General features: G+C 37.4%; 1 protein-coding gene across 2 annotated transcripts in view; it reads left to right on the forward strand.

Moving 5' to 3' along the window:
* AUH (AU RNA binding methylglutaconyl-CoA hydratase) overlaps positions 1–21,750 on the forward strand; it is a 110,240-nt gene that overhangs the window by 45,345 nt on the left and 43,145 nt on the right. Inside the window, exons 4-5 of one of the 2 annotated variants that reach the window (XM_050913694.1) lie at positions 1,645–1,737; positions 2,688–2,744. In XM_050913694.1, the coding sequence (XP_050769651.1) occupies positions 1,645–1,737; positions 2,688–2,744 (150 nt within the window). Of the gene's footprint in view, positions 1–1,545; positions 1,738–2,687; positions 2,745–21,750 lie in introns of those variants that run through there. The other variant, XM_050913695.1, reaches the window with a different exon arrangement.

The raw sequence follows: 21,750 nt of genomic DNA on the forward strand, positions 1-21,750 counted from the left end.
GCCTTCTGTGGTAGATGGCAAATATAATGGATACCTTGGGCTCTTAAGTGGCTGCAAGTGCTTGATGTTGCAGACAGTAATCAGTAGTCTCTTCTGACATTGGAATTGATTCAAATAATCACTTTTAATCATGATCTAAATGAGCAACCAAGGGACTTTAATTTAAAGCATCTATTATAATCTTGAAAAGCATTCGTAAATTTTTGTTCTTTTCTTACAGACAATTGGATTTTCATTAGTTGTTGATCATAAAAGGAAGTCGATTTGCAGCTAAAAATAGCCTTTCATTTAATTTGATGTTTTGTTTTGTTACCCAGTGAGAGACTACCTGTTTGTATACAGATTTATTCATGCTGATATACATTAACATTTCACTGACTTTTTTAAAAAAAATGAACTTATCTGAAGTATATCTGTCAGAAAGGAAAAAGATAAGCTAGGTAGCACAACTTCTAAATTTAGAACTAACTAGTTCACTAAAGAAAGGAAATATTTTTTGTAATTAATACATTAAATTAATAATTTTTGGTCACATTACCCTTCTAGGTTTTAAAAGGAGAGAATGTTTTCTCACACTTCATTTTCATTTATATTTTGGTAGCAGGTTTTTTTCTTATTCAATTTCCAACTAAGACTGAATGAACTGGTCATTGAATTCAAGTAGCTAAAACATTAAAACAAAGAAAATATTTTTTTAACATCTGCAGAAAAAAATGTTGCTGTCAAGAGTTGGTTTAACATTTCAACAAGCTATACACCCAAGTGTCCAGCTAATGAATTGCTTTTGACTATCTTTGAAACTTTAGTAGCAACAATGTGCTACTGAAATACCGTTTGAGTATAGTTTAGAATTATTGATAGCTTGTGGTAAATGTTACGTTAAATATAATTAAAGCTGTAATATACAAGTTTATTTCTCAAGTAAAAAATACATTTTTTCATCAAACTTCTTCGAGTTCGTGGTGAAGAGGGAAGAAGAGAACTTAAACTTGTTGGAGGTGAACAGCAGTACTTTAAGCTGAATGTTTAAATTACTTCCCCATGTCAGAACACTGATGATAAACTAAATACAAACCATGCCATGGTCACACAGGCCTCTGGAGCCCTGCTGCCTGTCATGTGTATTGGCAGCATGTGCATCTGTTTATCAGACTGAAAACTTTCTTACATTCCATTAAGCTGTTAGCTCCTGCTTTACAGGAGAAAAGGGGCAATAGTGGTGGCCACACCACGTCTGGGAATATTAAGACACAGAGAGCTTCCAGCTATGCTAGCATCACAGATGATTATGAACAAACATCTGTATTTCAACTGGGACTGTTTGTGTATCTGCCTTTTTTAAGGATTCCTCTTTTATTGTTTGCCGAGCTCTGCTAGGTATGTTTTTGGAGTTTACTATTCCGATTTTTGTCAGAAGTGAGCAGAAGCTAGAGAAAAAGGCTTGCAAACCTATTCAGCCACTGAGTGTTTAGAGGGAAGGTCAGTTTTTTTGCCAAAGTGTTGCAGAGCAATCAATTTTTAGTCCTGCTTTGTTTTATGAAACTTTTTTCCCATAGCATGACTGTACTTTGAACAAAATGTAATGAAATGGTGTTTCAGAGATGTTCTTTATGAGGCCGGTGTTAATTGGTACTTCTTTTTCAGCTAATCTGCCTGTACCTACTATTGCTGCAATAGATGGAACTGCATTAGGTGGTGGCCTAGAACTCGCGTTAGCCTGCGATATAAGAGTGGCAGGTAGGTCAGAATCCTGTTTGTAGAACATAGGATTATTAGTGTTGCAGATGGCTTGACTAATCCTTGTTTTGGCAACAATCTTATGAAACTTACTTTGTATTTGGCGTTGTTTATAACCAATTATTTTAAAGGGATTTAGCAGAAACCTGTCGAAGTACTTGCTAATGTTTACTTTCAAACAACTTACCACTGATAACTGATTGTTTTTGTTAGATGTTTCATTTTATTCTTATGACCTTCATTTTATCAGTATTGCCAAAGGATTATGTAGTTGTTTTGATATTTTATTTAGTAATTAAAGTATTCTCCTCTTCTGTATTTGAAGTGTTCTAGATGGAGATTTGATTTTATCTGAATAAGTTGCAGGGAAAAAGCAAAAGTTGTTAGTGAGAGTATTAATACACAAGCAATTAAGCTGTTATAAAAGAAAAGTGACAACAGCACTTGAAAAGAGGAACCTTGACCTATCCAGCTGTCAGAACTGTAAAGCCATTTGCTGGAAAGTAAATGGAAACTTGGTCCTGAACAGTTGCCAGTAACTTAGGGTATATAAAGCTGTTTGACCCTTAGAGAATATTCTGTCACCTAAAGAATTCATAATAATCAGATACAGAATTCTACCCCATTTTAAGATGTTAAATAATAAATGTTCTTCTTTTAGTATTTTACATTTTGCAAATAAGTCTGTTACTCACTGTAATTGCTCACTTGGTATGTGAAAATTAATAAGGTACAGAACTTGCCTTGATGGGAGTGGTTGGATCTTTTACTAAAGGCAGATCAGTTGAATCTGTTTAAAGATTTTCATAAACGAATGCTTTTTAAGTGATTTACTGTTCTTTATGAAGGAAATGTAATAAATTAACGATCTTGTAGGTCATTATTACATATTTTGCAAAGTTTTTTCCATGTAGATTATAGTAAGAACTCATTTACATTCTGTTTTTTAGCCTCTTCTGCTAAAATGGGCCTAGTTGAAACAAAGTTGGCAATCATTCCAGGTGCAGGTATGAATGTTTTGCTCTTGTTACCATGGATAACTAAATAACACATGCTCTTGTTACTTGATTTTGGATTGTTGTTTATGAATTTCTGCTTATTTTTATATTTCTGTTAAGGATCATGGCATGTTTTAAAGCTTATTGCTCATGTTACTTACCAAAAATTAATAAAAAGTGTATTTCTCATTTTTAGGGAGTGGCAGTTGTATGTTATGTTTTTAATCAGAGTCTTCATTAACTAAGTCACTATTGAGTGATTCTGTAAATGACATTTGATGTCTTGATCTGAAAGCTGAATAGTTTTGCTAAGGATCAGACTAGGAAAAAAGATGGAGTTAACTATCAGTGTACAAAAATGGTAATTTAAATAATGATCCACTTTTACATAATGTCTGGTACTTTAGGATTCAAATTCTGTTTTCATGCTGCTTGTAAATTGGTTCTAAAGAGTTTAAAATCTGAAAGTATAGCTTTGAATAGATCTTTTGTCTTACCAACATTTTTTGAGATTTTTGGGGTGAAAAACCTCCTTTCTATTCGGAAAGCCAGTTGACTGGCTTTTCCTGGATTTAGGGTGAATGAAAGTTATATAATAAATAATGTTTGAGAAGGTCTTTGTGTTATGAAACCTTTTGTTTTTATTTTATGGATAAATTACTGTCACATGAATTAAGGTATCTGCCTTTCTGGGTAAAGGGCAATAACTTGAAAACAAGTGCATCCCTGTGACCCTCACCTAGCTTTGGCCTTCATTTCTGGAAGTTCTGGGGAACTTTATACCCTTTCGTTGCACCTATTTTCTTTCTAATGGGTGGAACCTATTTTGAAAGCACTGTATCCAATTTTAATGGAAACCATAGCAGCTCATGTACAGAGGACAGTAAAAACTACCATAATGGGAGCACTGGTATGAACTTTGTGTAAGAAACTGTCCCATCCTATCACTAATCTCGACAATTATTGTACAATTTCAAATGCTCTATTGTTATGGTTATTGTTGAGTTGTGATTTCAGTCAATACTTTCTCCCTGTCTCTTTTTCTCTGTGGTCAGAGCTACATTTTACATAAGGAAAACTGAGTTATGATGACTGGTCTCTTTTTAGCAGTGGATAAAGATAATAATGTAGATGATTTTAAGAATATGTTTCCTTCTGGTGGTGTTGTCATGAAATAATGTGTCTTGACAATAAGTCCTAGTGAAGAAAAAGATAGAAAATGATGATGTTTATCTTTGTTGGCAATTTTTTCCCCTTTGTCCTCCGACTCCACCCTCTCCTAAGGAATTCTGCAGGATGGTATTGGAGACATACTCTCCAGTTCAAGAAATTCAGGTCAAGTTCTCCATATATTCTCAGTATTCAACTTACTTAGGTTGTCTGATGTTTCCTTGTCTTCAGTTAATTATAGCTGTTTCAAACTTCTAATGCTTTCACCTTAAAATGCTAGGTGACTGACTCATGAGTTTCATTCAGAATATTTTATTGCTATTCAGAGGCTGAGGTTTGAAAAAGCTTGCTTTTTTTTCCCCTCATCCTAAAATAATGGTTTGGGCATATGTCTTCAGCTCCTTGCAAATATGACAGATTTCACCATGTTACAATGCCTTTTAAGCTTAAAATGTTTTGGGGTATGTTCAGTGACAAATTTTTTCCCTATTCGTATCAGCCTTTCTGAGGACTATTTTTGCTGAGTGTGTTCGAGCTTATCACAACTTTTTCCTGATCAGCCTGTACTTGCACCAGTCCTGTTGAGCAGTGACAATGTTTGAGCCCTTTTTGGCTCCTGTCATCCAAACAGTAACTGATCATGCTTTGTGTCATCAGAAAGTGAAGAACGAGTGAAGGAATTTTGCATATGTCATTTAGGTAGAGAAGCTAGATATGCCCACTTGAACCATGGGCTTCATGGGCTAATGGAATATTTTCTTATAGTGCTTACTTCAGGCTGCTCTGAGCCAAAGCAGGACTGAGCAGTGGAGCTGAAAAGAGCGCTGTAGCCATTAAGAGGCCTCAATATGTTTCTGCTGCCATCTAGTACATCTGAAACACGCTGACAAAATATGTTGCTTCTTCAAAGTAGGTCCCTACAGCATGGTATGCTACTACCATTTTTATTCTGCTCCATCAGCTGCCACGAGTGTGTGATAGATGTAAAGATTTTAACTTGGGTGATAATTAACGTGGGTGTTTGAGGCTGTATGAAAAACTTCTTTATTTTCTGTTTGGTTTTTTTAAAACCCCAGGAATTTACACTCAAAAAGCTATGTTAGAGGAATGTTACTAGAATTTAATAGTACTAAAATACAGATTCAGGGCAGATCAGCTATGACATTTTGGACCATGTTGTATGTTATGTTTTATTCTATCCTATTTTGAAACGTGGTCATCAAAAGATCGAGTCAGCTGCTGTCTAGTGACCAGCCAGTTTTAACATAAATTTCCCAGGTGTGAGAAATTTTGCTTTTGAGTATGCACAGAAGTACTGCAACCTTCTAAAGGCTAAGGTTGAGCAGAAGTTAGTTGAATCCTGGTTAATATACCAAAATGAATTGTTCCTTCTAAGTCTGCTGAGGGTCTGAACCAAGTAGGCATTTGTAGAGCATGCCTTATCTGTGATAGCAGGTTGAGTCTCCTCAGAAAATTAATCCATAGTAGACAGCAGAGCAAGACCAAGTGGGGTGACAACAGTGCGTGCTTTTATACGATAGCTTTGTGCACAGACCAGCTGCTCAGGTTGTGAGGGAGGACTGATTCTTCTGCCTTTGGAAATTTAAATCCAGTTCTCTCCACTGTGAAAAAAGCCTTAGCTGCCAGACTGTGACGTAGGGAAAACAGAAAATCTTTCCGTTTTTCCTCCTCAGTACATCCCACAGTCCAAGGAAGTGAAGATTCAGAGAACTAGAGGAAGTGTGTAACAGAGAGGAAATGGCTTGGTAACTCGGTGCTGGGGAAGTTACCTGAGGATGAATATTGATGATTTTTATTTTCTAAAGAAAGTCTGCTCATCACTATTCATTGCACAAGTGGTCTTATGCCACCACAACGGGCGTATGTCATAGAATCATAGAATTGTTTAGGTTGGAAAAGACCTTTTAAGATCATCAAGTCCAACCGTTAACCTAGCATTGCCAAGTCCACCACTAAACCATGTCCCTAAGCACCATGTCTATGTGTCTTTTAAATACCTCCAGGGATGGTGACTCAACCACTTCCCTGGGCAGCCTGTTCCAGTGCTTGACAACCCTTTCAGTGAAGAAATGTTTCCTAACATCCAATCTAAACCTCCCCTGGTGCAACTTGAGGCCATTTCCTCTCATCCTATTGCTTGTTACTTGGGAGAAGAGACCAACACCCACCTTGCTACACCCTCCTTTCAGGTAGTTGTGGAGAGTGGTAAGGTCTCCCCTCAGCTTCCTTTTCTCCAGACTAAACAACCCCAGCTCCCTCAGCCGCTCCTCATAAGACTTGTTCTCTAGACCCTTCACCAGCTTCATTGTCCTTCTTTGGACACGCTCCAGCCCCTCAATGTGTTTCTTGTAGTGAGGGGCCCAAAGCTGAACACAGTATTTGAGATGCGGCCTCACCAGTGCCAAGTACAGGGGGACAATCACTTCCCTAGTCCTGCTGGCCACACTATTTCTGATAGAAGCCAGGATGCTATTGGCCTTCTTGGCCATGTGGGCACCCTGCTGGCTCATACTCGGCTGACTGTCAGCCAACACCCCCAGATCCTTTTCCGCCAGGCAGCTTTCCAGCCACTCTTCCCCAAGCCTGTAGCGTTGCATGGGGCTGTTGTGACCCAAGTGCAGGACCCAGCACTTAGCCTTGTTGAATCTCATACCGTTAGCCTCGGCCCATCGATCCAGCCTGTCCAGATCCCTCTGTAGAGCCTTCCTACCCTCAAGCAGATCAACACTCCTGCCCAACTTGGTGTCATCTACAAGCTTACTGAGGATGCACTCGATCCCCTTATCCAGGTCATTGGTAAAGATATTAAACAGAACTGGCCCCAATACTGAGCCCTGGGGAACACCACTTGTGACTGGCCACGAACTGGATTTAACTCCCTTCACCACCACTCATTGGGCCTGGCCATCCAGCCAGTTTTTCACCTGCGAAGAGTATGCCCATCCAAGGTATGAGCAGCCAGTTTCTCCCGGAGAATGCTGTGGGAAATGGTGTCAAAGGCTTTACTAAAGTCTAGGTAGGCAACATCCACAGCCTTTCCCTAGTCCACTAAGTGGGTCACCTTGTTATAGAAGGAGATCGGGTTAGTCAAGTAGGACCTGCCTTTCATAAACCCATGCTGACTGGGCCTGATCACCTGGTAGTCCTGTACATGCCACTTGATGGCACTCAAGATGATCTGCTGCATAACCTTCCCTGGCACCAATGTCAGACTGACAGGCCTGTACTTCCCTAAATCCTCCTTCCGGTCCTTCTTGTAGGTGGGTGTCACATTTGCTAACCTCCGGTCAAGGGGACCTCCCTGGTTAGCCAGGACTGCTGATAAGCGATGGAAAGTGGCTTGGTAAGCACTTCTGCCAGCTCCCTCAGTACCCTTGGGTGGATTGCATCCTGCCCCATAGACTTGTGTGTGTCTAAGTGGTGTAGCAGGTTGCTGACCATTTCTCCTTGGATTATGGGGGCTTCATTCTGCTCCCTGTCCCTGTCTACCAGCTCACTGGGCTGGGTACCCCGAGAACAACTGGTCTTACTATTAAAGACTGAGGCAAAGAAGGCATTAAGTACCTCATCCTTTGTCACTATGTTTCACCCCAACATCCAATAAGGGATAGAGATTCTCCTTAGCCCTCCTTTAGTTGTTTATGTATTTATAGAAACATTTTAAATTGTCTTTTACAGCAGCAGCCAGATGAAGTTCTAATTGGGCTTTGGCCCTTCTAATTTTCTCGCTGCATAACCTCACGACATCCTTGTAGTCCTCTTGAGTTGCCTGCCCCTTCTTCCAAAGGTCATAAACTCTCCTTTTTTTCCTGAGTTCCAGCCAAAGTTCTCTGTTCAGCCAGGCCAGTCTTCTTCCCCGCTGGCTTGTCTTTTGGCACATGGGGACGGCCTGCTCCTGGGCCCTTAAGATTTCCTTCTTGAAGAATGTCCAGCCTTCCTGGACTCCCTTGCCCTTCAGGACTGCCTCCCAAGGGACTCTGTCAACCAGTCTCCTAAACAGGCCAAAGTCTGCCCTCTGGAAGTCCAGGGTAGCAGTTCTGCTGACCCCCCTCCTTCTGTGAGAATCGAAAACTCTATCATTTCGTGATCGCTATGCCCAAGACAGCCTCCAACCACCACATCACCCACAAGTCCTTCTCTGTTCGTGAACAACAGGTCCAGTGGGGCACCTTGCCTAGTTGGCTCACTCACCGGCTGTGGCAGGAAGTTATCTTCCACAGACGCCAGGAACCTCCTAGACTGTTTCCTCTCCGCTGTATTGTATTTCAGACTGTCTGTTTGTTTGTTCATCTCCTCTCTTCCTCACTTTTCTTCCCTGTGAACTTGGGGTCTGTTGGCCAGTTGTGGTCTAATTTGATTAGACACAGTGATTAGGCAGTGGTTGCAAAAAGACAGTCTCTAGAATTTTATTAAAAGTAGGTGGCCAGATGAAGAGAAAATTTTATTGTCCTCAGATGAAAAGTTTCAGCACTAACTAACCTATTCTTGGGCATGGAAGAATGGGCACAGGAGAGAGGTGTTGTGGATGTCCTAGCTGTGGAAAATGTTTCAGTCAGAATACTCCTCTTACTGGACAGCAATGAGTTTGTATGAGACAGGATTTCATGGGAAACCAGACTTTGTTAGGTCTGCGGTTTAAGGAGATGCTTGTTATCAGCCAGAGTGGCTTTTCTCAAAGCTGTTCATTGCTAAAAGGAGTTGATTTTTTGGATCTCTCAGTCAAAAAGCTGTTTACACAACTCATTTTCTGTGTAACGCTGTAGTCTGTACAGAACTCAGCATAATGTAGGAAGAGTCTTTTTTACACAAAAATCATGTTCCTTCTCTTTGTTGTTATTTCCCAAACCGAAACAAAAAGAAAGCAAACCTCTTCCATTAGCTGAATGTAGTTTCTGGTGTCTCTCAACTTGCAAAGGAACTGTTTCACAGTGACAAGTTTCTCCTTAGCCGAAAATTGTCTTTTGGAGCATTTGTATCTGAAGTCCTGCGTTTTTCTCTTTGTAACTTTTCAAAGCTATCTCCATCCATGATTTATTTCTGTTGTTTATCTCCATATTTTCACAATGGATGTCATACTGGGCCTGCAGCAGATAGATGACGCCTCGCTGGCAGATCTGCTTTTATTTGTTAGTATCTTATTTGTATACCACTCAGTAATAGATCTGTTATGAGAAGATAAAAATGCTTGTAAACAACATACATAAACTTTCTTCTCTGTTTATAGAATGATATATGATTGTTTGGACAAGGGAAAATATTCTGGGGTAATAAGAAGTAGGAAAGACAGGTGTGTGTATATAAAAAATAATTTAGGTTTTCTTTATGCAGTTTTTTCCATGAAAGTTTCATGTGTAAAGCTGAGGTATTGGTATACATCAACAATTATTTTTCCACAAAAAAGACAAAACAAAATAATGGAAATTCATTGAAATTAATACACTTGTGTCAGCAGATAATTTGACCCGGCTGGATTAAAACTGTAGCTACTGGGCTGCATACTTACAGCTGTCACTCCTTTTTGTTTTGTTTTGTTTATGAAGACATTTTAATTAGCAAGGCTTCCTTCAACTCATCAAAACTAATTTTGCCTTTGTTCTTCCCTGCTCCTCCCAAAAACCCCACTACTTCATTACAGCCTGTCTTCCACTGTTTAAAGGTAAAATAAAAACCCAGCACATAATCCCTGGGATCATGCTTTCCTTGACAGCATTCAGTTTAAAAGCATATTTTACCAAGAAGGCATTTAAAAAAAAAAAAAAAAAAAGGAGAGAGAGAAAAAAAAAATCTCAGTTAAATCTTTAAAAAAGTCTTTGTACATAAGCTATGTCTTCTTTCTGCATCTTAAAGTTACTTTGAACCTTTTTTTCCAAAGGTGAAACTGAAGCTTTGTTACATAGCAGGCTGAACTGTTTTTTGTTTTTAAAATACATAGCAAGAGAGATATTTAATGGTAGCATTTCTGTGTTCTCCTCTTTCCACTTTGGTAACAGTATTGTTTTGACTGTTTTTCTAAACTTTAAAATGTGTTTGGGGCAGTTATGGTACTTGTAGATTATAAGATTATAAAAGATGACAGAGGAACACACTGAAAAAATAGTGTTCTTTGCATAGGGAGAAAATGAATGTAAGAATGAAAACTAGATTTAGGTAATCATTGTGTATTTTCCTTATCTCTTAAAGTATTTGTTGTTCGTTTTTAAAAACAACATTAAGGTCTCTGTTACAGGATTTATTTTAAAGCTGAAAGAAAAATTCTATTTTGGATGAGAAAGATGTCAAGGGAATTTCCAGATGTGAAAAACTCATACGGAATGATCTTGCTAACAGCAGTAGTTGTACAATTCAGCCAAGTATAAAGGTTAAATAAAATGTCAGACATTTCAAGTTGAAATCTGGCACACCTTACAATATATTGTTAGCATATTCTTTAGACTTCTGTACTTTCGTTTCAACAGTAATAGTAATAATTGCATTTGACCAATACTGAAAAAATTAAAGTGTCACCATTTGTGGTAGTGTCTGAGGTAGGACTTAATGGCTTCTGCACTTCTAGTGTAATTTTTCTGCATGTAGGTGCTACTTGATAGTACATCATTACAGAGATATTTAGAAAGACAAATCTGCTTATTTTGTATAACTTTATACATCTTACCTGAGTAATCCTGTACCTCTCCATTCCATCTTTATTGCTGCCCTCACTAGCCTACTCTTCTCTTCTTCTTTACTTTTTCCATAAAGTCTTCCTAGTTCTTACATATACAATTTTTTCTCATTACATAAGGACACCAATTGAGTCCTCTTACATTTTTAAAGTTCAGCTCTTAGTCCTGTGACAACTGACTGATTGGGAAAAAAACCCAGAGTGAAACAGTTAGTTTTGAGTTTGTTTCTCTTTTTTTTTTCAGTTAGTCCATAAACTCTCTTGTGACTTCTCTTACTTCTCCTGTTTCCTTATCCCAGTCTTGTGTCAGATTTTTAATATTGCAAAGTTCCCAAATTAAATACTGGTAGAAGACAGTTTTAAATAAGCTCCTGAATCAACGTCTTCAGCATTTCATCAATATTGTTCTTAAAAATTTATTTACTGTGGAACAACCAAAAAGATGCACTTTCTTTGTCTTCTTCCCTCACAATTAAGGAAAACTTTTTATTTATTTAGTTATTTTTAACTGAGGTCTAACAGTGACTGCTGAGCATTTACAATCCTATTATGATTTGATACAGTAAAAACCCTAAATTAGTTACTCTAAGAACATTTATCTACTTTTTCTTCAATCATCTGAAGTCTAGATAGCTTTATTTGCATTTTAATATTTTGTAATGTTTATTTTATGCATTGTGTTAAATAAATGGCCTGAAGTAAAAAATTGCTCATAGCGTAGAAAACAGATGTTTGAACATCCACTCTTTTCTCGAAGTAATTAAACACAACATATAGAATGTTACCAGAGGGGGGTAAATTGGTTCTGCTTCTGTAAGTTAGGGAGAATTGTGGTTCTTACGTTTTCCTTTTCTTAAATAAAAATAAGCTGATTTCCATCAAATGACTCATTTTCTCCCTGGCTTTATGATCAGTTGTAATGGTGATGATGTCGAGGCAAAACTTCAAAATGTCATGCAATACTAACGCTGCAAAAGCTTCATACATAAAACTAATGTTTTGCAAATTTTATTTACAGTCTCTCTGTATAAACAGGATACTTGGCAAGTAGTGGCAACATACAGCAGAAGAGAATATGATAGGAGAACTCCATGTCATCAGAACTATCCCCTGTATCTACATGAAGTGTACAGTACTTACCCCTGCAGAGGGATCCACAGAACAGTCTGTGCTTTTCCCTTTGCATGTTAACCATAGAACACTTTCCAAAACCTTATTAAAAACACAACTAGTACTTCCTACAGAAAAAGGAGGTATCCAAGGCTATCATCTGTGTCCCAAGTGACTGCAATTGTGTGGAATGTTATTTGAAATGTCAAGTTCAGTGTAAGAAATTGACCACTTCTGACATTCTAGTAGTTTCATCAAGCAGAGATTGCAGAACATTTCTTCCTGACCTAGATTTGTAGATGTCTTGTTTACAAATCAGAATTAACAATCAGACATTTGAAAAATTTCAGTATCATAAGGAGCAGCATTGCATCCTCAACATACTGTGTCTAGTTAAAGTTAGTCCTTTGATGCTGCAGAGGAAAGAGGAAATAAAACAAGGACAAAAGAAAGCCCCAGAAGCCAAGTTGAGCATTAGAGGAAGTGTAAGAGGAGAGAAAGGGAATTTTCTTGGTCTTGGAAAGCAAAACATGGAAGCTCTGAGATTAGTATAGTATACCTATGGAGAAATCAAACCTTAGCAACAAACAATGATTGAATGTTCTTTAGACCTTTGTCATGTCTTGGGGGTATAAAAACATTGTTCTTTATATCAAGATTGAATTTTGGAGTACTGTTTTTATTAAAATACATTCTTACAACCTGTGCAATGTTACTAGTTGTTTTCCTCAGTCTCATAGGTATATAAGTACATTTGCTTTCATCGGTTTGAAAATTGTTTTGTGAGATTGATGGATTGCTCGTTTTTGAATGACAGCCAGAAAAATGAAAAAATGTAACAAATGGTTTGGTTTCTTCCATCTTCCTTGAATCATGTAGATTTAAGCCCTGTTCAGGTACTGTTTCAGTGAGCATGGCTTGTACTATCGCATTTGTATCTTTTCCAGACCATTTCTGTGCCGTTGGTAACTGAGGAGTGAAGCTTTGAAAAGAAAGCAAACCCGAACTTTGCTTTTGCTATTTGATTTTTCTCACCATGTATAGAGTAGTGTGACACTGAATAGAAACTACAGTTTAGGCAGACTGTAGCAATATGAATGGAATTCACAGTAGGTTTCATAGCATAGATGTAAAGTAGGATATATTCACTTGGGGTACTCAAGTGAAAAGGGCATGGAGAGAATAAAGTTAATGGAGAAAAGAATGATCTAAAATGCTGCTAGGTAAAGAACCCTTTATTTTTTCAAAGCCAGTTAAAATTTAAAATTATCTGTATACACACTTGCAACTAATCAGGTAAACGACTTTTGTATTCACTCATAAGGATCCATCAGAGTTCATGAATGCCTTTGATGAAATTATTTTCCCCTTGCATAAAGTTTGGAATTAATTTTAAAAGTTGTACAAAGCCTAATGTGCTTTGTAAAAGACCACCCTTTTCATCCCCAAACATGTCCTGAAACCAGCACCTAGTGTCTGTCTCAAGCTCTTTTGTCCACTCAAAGTCATGATAAAAACTTCCAATTGCACACTTCGGTGTAAAGTTTTTGTGTTCTTTTCTTTCAACTTCTCATTTTTAAGGTTATGCAAAACCAAAAGAAAGACCAAGTAATAATAACTGATGTTTCTGGGGAAAGGTGGGCCATGAGGAATATAAAAATTTGCTGGATATTGAAAATAGTTGCATACAAATTTCTTTTAAAAATTGGCTTACTGAAGTTTTTTTGGAAATAAAAAAATTGCATTTTGGAAATAAGTATTAGACAAATTAAACTCAGTATCTACTGACTTGTCTTCCCTCTTCTGGTGGACTAGGAGCTAAAACAAAAATCCTGAGCTTCAAAGTTCTAAGCTCAGCTTCTGTAGTCAGCATCTCTGAATTTCAAGGTTCTCTACCTTCTTGTCTGATTACCTTTCCACGTTCCTCTATTGAGGAGACTCATTGCTACTTCAGCGCACTGTCAGAGATTAAGTATTGCTCAATAGTGTCCTTTCTTCCTGTAGCTTCACTTGTGCTGTCTACTTGGCAAACTAATACAACTTTTTCTCTACTCTTCCTTTCTCTATGGTAACACAAGTGGTAAGGAGAAAGAACTCCTTAGGGAGTGTTAGGAAAGGCAGAGAAAATAGGCAGGTGAAAGTAAGAGTCTAGTACAGAAAATTATTAACCTTAAAGAACCAGTGATAAATGAAGATGAAAACGCATGAGCCAGTCAATCTGGGTTGGGAATTTATTTTCTAATTTCTTGAGATGGTGAGGGAAAAACCAAATTTTGTCTTTTAGTGACAGAATCAAGCAGAAATCTATCATTACCAACTATCAGTATGTGTGTATGAAAAACTTACCAGGTCAGTGGAAGACAGCAAAATAAAAGGAGTGAAGAAGATTATTCATACCATATAGGCAATTTTGGAAGTCTTAGTTGCTGTGCATCACTCCTGTCTCTCTGCATTGATAGTGCAGGAAACATAAACTCCTTATTTTAGTTCTTGGTTTGTCCAAATAAGATGTATAAAAAGGGTGATGAAAATATTCCTTGCAGTGTTAAGAAGCTTGTTAATCTGCATAGCGATAGACACAATTTAATACAAAATGATGAAGATGAGACATTGGGCACTAACATATGTAGCTGATCATATTACGTATCACTTGGTAGTTTTTTGTAGTTCTGCAGAAGTGATGACCAAATGTGTTTTTCAGTTGCAGAAGCTGAGATAAAAAGTATGTGTAGAAGACCTGCATGATTCTCACAGGTGAGAAAAGCAACATTCATACATAGGAATCAAACAGCTCATAAGCCACTCTTTAAGTGGTTGTAAGTGACTCAGCTTCTGTGGCGTATCCCCCTTCCCCGCCCCTGCCCTTTATTTTTTTTGAGTCTATGGTTGACAGAACCTAGCTATGATACTGCCACGGTCTGTATGTATATTTAGGATGGAGTCTGCAAGAAGCCTTAGATCTGTACAAAGAGATTGTGCAAAGAAACAGAGACAGAAGGTGCAAGAGAGAAAGAGGAGAAAAGAGATGCACGCTGATCAGGAGGTTTACTGACAGAGAAACAAGACAGGTTGGAGGTACAAACCTGAGGACTTCAGAAGTTTTTAATAAATGAGGACAAAGAAAGAAGATGCTAGAACTTCCCTATTGATTCTCTTAAAGAAATTGTTTAATAATAAGAAGGTAATCAGTATGGGTTTTAGAAACATATCCATGTATCTAGTTTTTTGTTCTGTTTGCTTTTTCCCAGATACTCCCACAGCTTTTTTGAAATTTAAATGATGGGTGTGTCCTTCCAAAACTTAGTTACAGGTCTTTATGTCATTATTTGGTCAAAATTTCCATTGACATCAGTGTTTGCCACCATAAAGACTAGAAAAACTATGATCATCCTTTAGGATTTGTTTCAGTATTAACGAATCCAGAGGGCATCTGGAGGAAAAAAGAAAACCCAAAATTTCGAGGAGATTAAATGAGCAGTATGTTTCTGTCTTTTAAATTCTAGACCTTTTGTGTAAGTCATTGCGCAAGTGACCCTTACTGTGCATAACACACAGAGAAAAGTTGCAGTTTAGTCATTGGCATGTGTTAGTAAGGACTTGTGTAAGCAGGGATTGCTGGATGAAATTAATGCATTGCATTGCTTATGTCATGTTCAAGTCTGGCTTATAAAGAATGTTGTGGGATTTTTAGCAGTACAAGAATAGTCTTCTTATAGTATTTCAGTTTACCTTCTGTACTTTGCTTGGTTAGTGAATGGAAAGCAATTTACAGGAAGCAACAGGCTTTGAAAAGATGAAAAGACGATGCCGAAATATCTTCTACTGTGTATTGTTATTAAGATTCCCCTCTTCAGTATGTCTCCGTCTCAATATAGATGTTACTGGGGGCGAAGAATTGGGAGTGGGGCTCTGGAGTACCAGCTGGAGTGTATAAATGGGGGCTAGTATAGACGCAACAATGCTTGGTAAGTTCCTAAAAATTATGTCAACAGCTGTTGAGCTCATCCATACTCAGTGTGGTTTTTGAAGAGAAGCCAAGGAATTTTTAATCAAGGAAGATTACTGAGCAGATTACTGTGTGCTGAATATTTAAAAATAGACTTACTTCTATTAGTAAAAACTCTTTGTTTAAGTCTGAAGTGTTACATTTTTCACTGAAAATGCAAAAGCTGTTTTGATTTAAAACAGTATTAAATTATTATGAATGAGATAGAAAGAGATAATGAGATGGAAAGAAGATAATATTTATTCTGTTTAATCGAAATGTTCTATAGGAATGTCAGGGTGAGTAATGTAAGTGCATTTTAACTTTAAACTTTAATGTATCTCAGACTGTGGCATTTTTGGGGGAGAGAGGGTTTTTGGTGACCTGTTGGATTGGAAAATGTCTGATTTAAAGAAAGTTCTCTACGGAATGGTTTTGTGTGAAGTTATTTTGGTAATGTGCTCTCATAGGACCAATTGCTAGTCTTTTCCCACCCTAATGAAACTAGGTCACTAGCTTTTGGCACTCATCCAAGTTGTGAGATTTATTTGGTGTTCAAGCACGCTGTCTAGAAATAGTGATGCAATGTCAGCAAGGCCACTTTTCATTTCATGAACATAATTTCCAGTGCCCTGGAATTAATTTATTCACTGACCTGTTAATAACTGCAATCTGTCACTGGCTTACAGAGGCAGAGGAAGTGTCTGGAAATAGTCGTGGTCGCCCTACTAGGTGATTAGTTACAGGATTTCTGTTCAATGTAACACTTTTTGGTTTTGATCATGTAGAAGAGTCTGACTGTTAATGAAAACAAACCAGCAAATTAATCAAAAGGAAAATACTTGTAATTAGTAAATACTGGAGAGAGATAACTGATTTGAAGTGATTGGTTTACAGCACATTATGCTGTAATATATCTGAGAAACATTCTGGTTACCTTTGAAAAAGTGTAGGTATTCAGCATGTGTAGATGATATATAATTGTTCAAAAAAGCACATTATGATTTTACTGTTGTACTTTTTAAATAAAAGGAAAACTAGTAATTTGAATTTACTGGTGTTACAGGTTTATTCTCACACCACCCCCCACCCCAATGTTTTTGTTAAAATCAGGATTGTCTTTTGCCACAGGCACGGCAGGCAGTCGCTCAGGGCAGTAGATTGCTCTGGATAGCAAAATAGCTGTTAGCCCGTTTCTACTTCGCATGTGCCAGAGTCCTGGAAAGTCAAGCTTGCTGCTGCCATGGCAGGAAAAGGGTTCAGGGGTCAGAAGACAGTTCTTACTGTGCAGTGTCACAGCTGGCTGTTTGTAGCAATGCTGCTGGTATTTTCAATGTTTCTGTTTCTGCTGTAGAGAATCAGCAAACCTAGCTCTAAAGGGATCCCTCCCCTGTTCTGCATCCTAGCTCTGAGCCTCTTACCTTAATTTAGTTCTGAATGTTTCTTCTTTTCCTCATTTACCATTGCCCATGGTACAAGCTGCACAGCATCCTGGCTCTTAATCTACTGTCTAGAAAAATTAAATTTTGCCTATGGCAGTAAGCTGGCTCTGATTAAAGTATCAGGCACCATCACTGCATGTAGTAAACTCTACTCTTGGGTATATATGGGAAGAGTCTTTTCTAGACTTGTACAAAACTGATCTTTGGGCACAGATTAAAGCTTAATAATGAGAAAGGCGTTTTTTTGGTTTGGTGGTTTTGGTGTTTTGGGGGATCCATGTGATATTGGAGATACTAAAATTTCTGATGGAACTTTCAGCAGAGCTCAGTGCTGATCTACTATTGCTGCCATTGCAATCATGGAAAGAATTACCACTTTTTTTGGTCTCAGGTTTCATGATCAGTAGTGTTTTTCTTGAAGCTTTAGTTTCAGAAGACAACTTGTGGCCTGGACTTCCATGGCTGAGCAATGGTAGCTGAAAACATGTCCCTTCTTCATAATGGTTTGGAAAGTCAGTGTAAGTGAATGGCTACATTTATTCCTAATCTGATTTTTTGGGAGTCTTGCTTAAATGTTTTCCAGTATTTGAGGGTGGAAAAACACTAGAAATCTTTTTAACGGTAACTTGTAGGTTGAAACTGAATATTTTTGAAAATTCCAGCTTTATACAATGTATCTGAACTCTTTAGAGGGGCCAAACACTATTTTGGGATGAAGTTGTGATGTCCAGAGACGTATCATTCTACACCTCTTCAGTGCTGGAAGAGAACTTATGAAATTCAATTCCAAGACTTGTTTTTTTGGTTTAAAATATAATAGGAAAATGGATTTTTTAATCAAAAAAAGACAAAGTAGGACAGAAAATAGCAGCTTTCTCGCTGACTCTTGCTAAAACCAGTATTTTCTAATGGAGACTTGTATAAAGGGCAGTAGCTACTACATACTCCTTTATTTAGTGATATTTATCTTATCAGACTGCTAGGTATATGATTTCCCTGTATGGAACAAGAAAAGGTCTGGCTGCTTTGTGTAATATCCAGTCTTTCAGCGTATGGAATGCTAGCAAATTTTGATGACTTGGCCCATTGCATCTTTTGATGTCTCCTTTGTTTTCACATTCTTTCAAGTGACACAGTAAATTTAGCTGTTCTCTGTTCACTACATCTGCTGACTGTCCCCCAAAGTCTTTGTGAGTAAAAAAAGAATAAAAACAAAGTAAATTCCTGGTAAGTAATTTTCTAATATGTGATAAAACAGAAAACCAAAACCAGGGATGAACAATGTAGAACAACATTCTGATCTAGTAAGTTACATAGAAGCAGAACATACTTGTTTTTTCATGCCAGGCAAACCAATTGAAATGATTTGGATACATCTTCCAGTGTTTCAGGCACATGAGTGTTTTTCTTTAAAACATACTGTTGAAGTCTTTTTAGTTGTATTCATTTCTAAATTACTTATAAGGAAATCCCATTAACATTTTATAGTGTTCTTATGCTATTCTGTTATTAGTACATAGTGTGATTATGATTCAGTTGGTTGGTTTTTGGGGGGGTTTTTTGGTCCCATTTTTATGTTTCAACATGAAATAAGGAAATGTGTTAATGTTTGGTAGCTTTCTAAACTCATAGTTGTTTTGGGACATTGAAACTGACATGTTTGGAAAATCCCTCAGCCTGAATCACTAGTTCACCTATATTGTAGGAACCATAAAACAGAGCAATTTAATCATCTAAATGTTCATATGAATGTTGTTCTTGAAAATTTCAGTGTTCTAGGGGTTCACTGTTTTTTGTTATTACTGTGGCAGTTTTTTTCATTTTTCTGAGCTTAACATCTGCTTTATTGACTGTTTCAAATGAATTTCTGTGACACTTTTGCCAAAGGTTTGCACTTACCAAGAATATAAGCTAAGTGCAGTTTTCCTCTTCTGTCATTAAGTCACTTTCTTCCCCTGTTTTTACTTGGGAAAGTTCCTTGGAAAATATCTCTCCTGGTTTTCTGTTTTCTTGTAAAGGGTCAGCAGGTGATAGTTCTCCCAGCAGAGCTGGAATAAAAGTAGGTCTTGTAGAAAGTAGGTAAATGATAACCAATTAAAAATCTTGAAAGTGTTCATAGCTTTGGACATTTTATGTGTGGAATTTTCACTGTACACTGTAGGACTTCATAAGTCTCACCTCCAAAATCATCAAGCCATTTTCAGGTGCCTTAATCTAAAATACAGCTAAAATTTCAGCGAATCCACATGTCTGCTAAACAGAAGGAAAAATTAAAACATCTGTCAAGTCACTTCTTCTGGCATATATGAATGAGTGAGGTGCTAGGTGGATATTAGCTGAGTTAGACAAAAAATTTTTGTGGTAAATTCATCTTACAGTACAGACTTCCCCACTGTTTTTCTTGTAGTGGAAGCCTCAGTGTAGCAATAAACATGGGAAAGGTTGTTGTCCTCTTAGGAAAGATCAGTGAAGGTAGCTACGTCTAATTAGAAAGCTGATATTTTCTGTACATTTTCTACCACCCTCTTTCTGGAAGTCTGAGAGTGCTACCATACCTGGATTCAAACATAGGCAAGCTTAAATTCCAGCTTCTCTCTGTGTACTGTGTGAACTGATAGGACAGTTCTGAATTCAGACATCCAGGCACTAGGTATTCATCTCAATTGTCAAAACAGAGCCACACAGTAGCACAAGGACACAAGTGTTTCTGAGTTGTCATATCTTGAAGCAGAAGCCAACCTTTCTCTTCAGACAGTTCCTATAAGCGTGTTCTTGCGAGCAGAAGACAGCATGTGGGATTCAGTTCCCTAAACATGGTGTCCTGTGCCCTGGAGAGTCTGACTGGGGCTCTGGTTACTTCTGTGGTCTCGCTTTCAGTGCAGGAGTTGCAGATACACTGTGATGTCCAAAATGCTTTTGATACCTAGGTGTAGTATGTTGAATCCCATGCATAATGTCAATGTTATGAGGCTTCAAGCACAGAAGGTTTTAAGGGCAATTTTTTGTAAAGTACAGAACATAAGAGCATAGTACAACTTGCTGTTTTTACGTTCTTGCAGATGGATCTGTCTGCTTTTTTGTTTATTTGGTTTTTTTGTTTTAAACCAGAACTTTTTTTTTTTTTTACTTAGAAGGGACAGGCATTTTACAATTATATGCATGTAATTTGTGCTGGTAACAAACTCATGCAGGTGTAACAACTGTGAACAAATATAGCAAATGATTATGTGGCCATTTGTGTAGGCAATACCAAAACTTCACAGACTGTCCTAACAAGATGAAACACTGTAATGTGACTGAATTGTACAGAGGTACAATATAGCTCTGTATATAGCCATCATAAATATGGCAAAGAAAATCTGAGAGAAAAACGTGCACTTCAGAAATAAAAATTTAGTAAATGTAAGTTGTATGGGCTTAGCCAGTAATTTCCATTGAATTTTGATATATAAAAGCTCACATAAAAAATTAGAGCAACTCTTTTATAAGTCATAAGTCATAAAATCAGAATAAAAGTTCATATTTTTATTCTTATTTTTTGAGTATAAACTTTGCTTTCCAATTCAGTCTTAATTTTACACAAAATTAAAAAAAAAAGTCAAAAGAAAAAAGTTGATATAGAATTGACTGCTGTCAGTATGGAAGAGAAATGTGATAATTTGAAGACCAAATGCTCTTTGCTGTAATAATTCTGCCTGAAAAGTAGCTGGTAGCTACTGATCTTTTATTGAAATTCCTGAAGTTTTGACACTAGATTCATGTACTAATTGCCGTGAGTTCGACGATAAGCAAGGCAATATATAGCTTGTACGTTAAATTTCTTTCAACTGGGGGAATTAATAGACAGTTTTAACCCAGATATATTGGGCTGTCAGTTCCTATGGGACTGGACCCATAGCAGTGAAAGATTTCTCACTGATTCTCCAAGATTTGCTATTAGAGGCAGAAATAGAGTGACTGGATTTTGATATTTTAGTTGTTCATAAGGATGTTATGCCTAGCTGGCTTTATAACCACTGCAGGTGATCAAAAGTCTTCACGCTGAACACTTAGAAGTGCCAACTATCTTTCTGGATATCATCTCTTCAACAGAATAGGAGGTCACCCGGAGCATAGCACTGTGACCATAAAAAACTTTACTATCTGCAATCTTGAAGTGAGAAATAGAGAGTAAGAAAGTAACACTGAGAGTACAAAAATAGTAGTACACGCGGCATAGGAAGCAACTATTGTCCTTGCTCATTGTTCATATGGAAAAAAAATAAGCCCCTGTGAATTAAGAAGCACTTACTGTAGTCTTGAAAGTGTCGAAGGTCCAAATAGAGGAAAAGGCTGATACGTTGTCTGTTCTGAGCTCATCACACTTCTCCATTTTAAAATGAGTTAAAACCCAAGTAAATTCTTTCCATGTTCTGTAAAAGATGTGTCCTAAATTTCGGTATGGAGCGTAACATATTTGTAACTACAGATTTTCTGATTCTCATTAATTCCCTGCAATACATATGTAATGTCTCTAGGCAAGACTGTTTTCTTTTGTTCCTGATGAGATGACTTTACTTTGGCCTTTACTATAAGTTTATCTTTACAATACCTTTCTTATTGGAAACCTAAATTTAGTTTGGTATG

This window comes from Gymnogyps californianus, chromosome Z (assembly GCF_018139145.2).
Source record: "Gymnogyps californianus isolate 813 chromosome Z, ASM1813914v2, whole genome shotgun sequence".
Taxonomy (NCBI): Eukaryota; Metazoa; Chordata; class Aves; order Accipitriformes; family Cathartidae; genus Gymnogyps; species Gymnogyps californianus.